This window comes from Cornus florida, unplaced genomic scaffold (genome assembly GCF_030987335.1).
Source record: "Cornus florida cultivar Cherokee Brave unplaced genomic scaffold, ASM3098733v1 CherokeeBrave_3.0.0_Hap2_scaffold_105, whole genome shotgun sequence".
Classification (NCBI taxonomy): domain Eukaryota; kingdom Viridiplantae; phylum Streptophyta; class Magnoliopsida; order Cornales; family Cornaceae; genus Cornus; species Cornus florida.
This window is the reverse complement of record NW_026775589.1, coordinates 42,501-45,000: the sequence shown is the minus strand read 5'-3', so window position 1 is coordinate 45,000 and position 2,500 is coordinate 42,501. Positions and strand designations below refer to the sequence as shown.

Sequence of the window (2,500 nt, the reverse complement as noted above, 5' to 3'; positions counted from 1 at the left end):
CTCGTGTGCGATTTTCTTCAAAAAATCTTTATTATCCGGATGAGCTTGTTTGCTTTCCATTTCTTGGTTTGGTATCTTTTGTAGCTGGTGCCCTTCCTTGCAAAACTTTGTGAATCCATATCTATTTACGAACGAAAACTTGTTGGATAAAGAAAACATTCCCCCCATGCTTACGTTCCCTCTTGATTCTTGAAAAGTGAAGAATGGGCCTTAGCCGGCGGCGACCGGCTCAGAGCGAGCCGCAGCTCTTCGTGCTCTGAGCTCATTGTTAGAAGAAATAAGGCTAGGTTAGTTGCCCAAGGTAAGAATAGGGTGACGCTATAAAGGAAATTTCCCAATGTGAGAAAAGTTGTAACCTCAGGCAAGCTTAATAGTGCTCTACTCGGAACAAGAAGCATATTTAGATTATAAAACAAGTCTGAATCAACTTGAAATGGGATACGAAATATGGTCAAATAGTACAGCAACTTCTTCAAAGAAATGCAAGAAGATTAGGGATAAGAGAAAGCAAAGGGGAAATGGGCTCAAAGAAAAGAACGATGTTTCATTCTTTTGAACTTGAGGTGAAGCTACGTGATAAGGGCCTCTTTTGGTCAGATTGGCGAAGCAGCTGGCCAAGATCATTTAAGGATCAAGCTATTCCCACACTCTCTAACTTGGTGTATCAAGCGAAAACCCTGTGCCAACTAGCCTAGGAGGAGTATCCAGTCTTATAGGCTTAGGTCTCACCGAGGCTCTTTGCCTCGAGTGTCTGTTGCTCTGCTCTGTGTTGCTATTGTTTCTAAAACGTAGCCCAGAAGTTCGAGCTTTCGTTCCCTTTCTAAAAGTAGCAAAGGTCTCTAGCCTCTTCTCTAAGTTATTGCTAGCTGCCGATTCCCTTTCTATCTCAAGAGAGAAAGATATATACTATAGAAAGATATCCAATGGAGCCTTTCTTTGCTTTGCTACGCGTTAGCACATTCTTCGCGGGAGTGCTATATTCCTTGTTTAGGTCTTGCTTCTTTCCTTTTGTCTTAGGCTTTCGAGCACTCTGAATCTGTTCACTGGGGTAGTCATCCCAATCTGCATCGCCATCCTCTGATCGAGGCTACCTAGGCTATACGAGCGAAGGAAGTCACTACCGAACGCAATGGGTCTGTCCGCAGCGCAAGTCACTCCCTAACACCGTAACCTCCCTGCCTTGTCTGTAGGTTCTCCCATTAGAACCCTTAGTCATTCTGTTCCTTATTTCCGCACATGAAGCTAGTCATCAGTCTCTTCCTAACCATCACCTATTCCTCCTTTCAACCGATGAGAAAAGGAAGTGCATGATGTCATCTTGTGTATTCTTTTTGACCAGCTTAGGATAAGGGCGGTTTGGAACCCCAGGGTAAGGTGTGAGATACTACCAAGGAACAAACCCACCAATTTTTATGCAAATAAGAAAGACACTGAAACAAAGAAGGTTTGGAATACCCAACGAGGGTAGACCCTGTGATTCATTTCCTAACTGACGCCCTTGAACTTCTTTCGGCTCCACCTCCCTTGGCTCATGGTCGGTGTTTGCAGATCAAGTTTTCACGGACATAGGTAGTAACTACAGGGCACAATCTTAGACACCGCCCTCGCCCTCCGCTTTCTATCTAGAAGCACTCCGCTGCGCTCTCCGGACACTAAGGGTTTCAAAAATGAAGATCTAGTATTTCCGTAGAGATTCGGCGTCGAAGTAGACTGAAGACGCTAGAATCAAAGTCAAGGGCGCTATCCCCAAAGGAATAAGGGGCCAGGCCGGAAAGAGATAGCTCGACGGCACCCAACAAGAACTTCAGCACCTGGATCATCCCCGAACTGACAAGGAACTGACAAGGTAGAAACCACAGGTTCCGAATTGTTTGAAATTGGTGTGGCGATCTGCCGGGGGGAAGCGAGAAGCAAGGGGTACTTGAAAAGCAGACTCCCGCCTTCCTTGAAATGAATTCGATGGACGTTTTCGTGCTTTCAAACCTGCTTGGCCAGATCTTGTGTCAAAACAAGATCTTCCTCCTTCGTCAAGCTGTAAAAGCGCCGGTGTTGTCGACACTTATTGGTTTTGGGCTTTGACAAGACTTCTTCGCCACGTACGTGGCGAAGAATTTCAATTCATTGGCGGGGAAGATTCTTGAATCGGATTCTACGTCTAAATAATAGAATTCTACGTTTAGTACCTGCAAGAGGAGATGTTAACAAACTTCAGGTTCCAAGTGCATCCAGCAGGAATCGAACCTACGATCAAAAAAGGCTTTCACCATTCAGCCATGGATGCAAGAGACTCAGCGAGTGAACTAGGTTTTTTCTCGAGCTTCTATTTCTTCCGTTAAAGGAGATTCGAGAAAAGATGGAATCGGAAGACGTGTTTCCAGAACGAACAAGATACGGGTTGAGAAGGGGGAGTTAGCAAAGTTAGACAAGATTGGAATGGGCATAGGAACATGTATTGATGTACCAGATTGGCTAATGCTCCCAGGTTGATGCGATGTATTCC

General features: G+C 45.1%; 1 protein-coding gene across 1 annotated transcript in view; it reads right to left on the bottom strand.

The window, feature by feature from the left end:
* Window positions 1-2,266: 2,266 nt before the first annotated feature.
* The window catches only part of LOC132287780 (putative cytochrome c biosynthesis ccmC-like mitochondrial protein), a 4,323-nt gene continuing 4,089 nt past the window's right edge, over window positions 2,267-2,500 (bottom strand). The window contains exon 1 of the mRNA XM_059789820.1: window positions 2,267-2,500. This exon is cut by the window's right edge and continues 4,089 nt beyond it. Coding sequence (XP_059645803.1) covers window positions 2,301-2,500 — 200 coding nt within the window. The 3' untranslated portion in view covers window positions 2,267-2,300.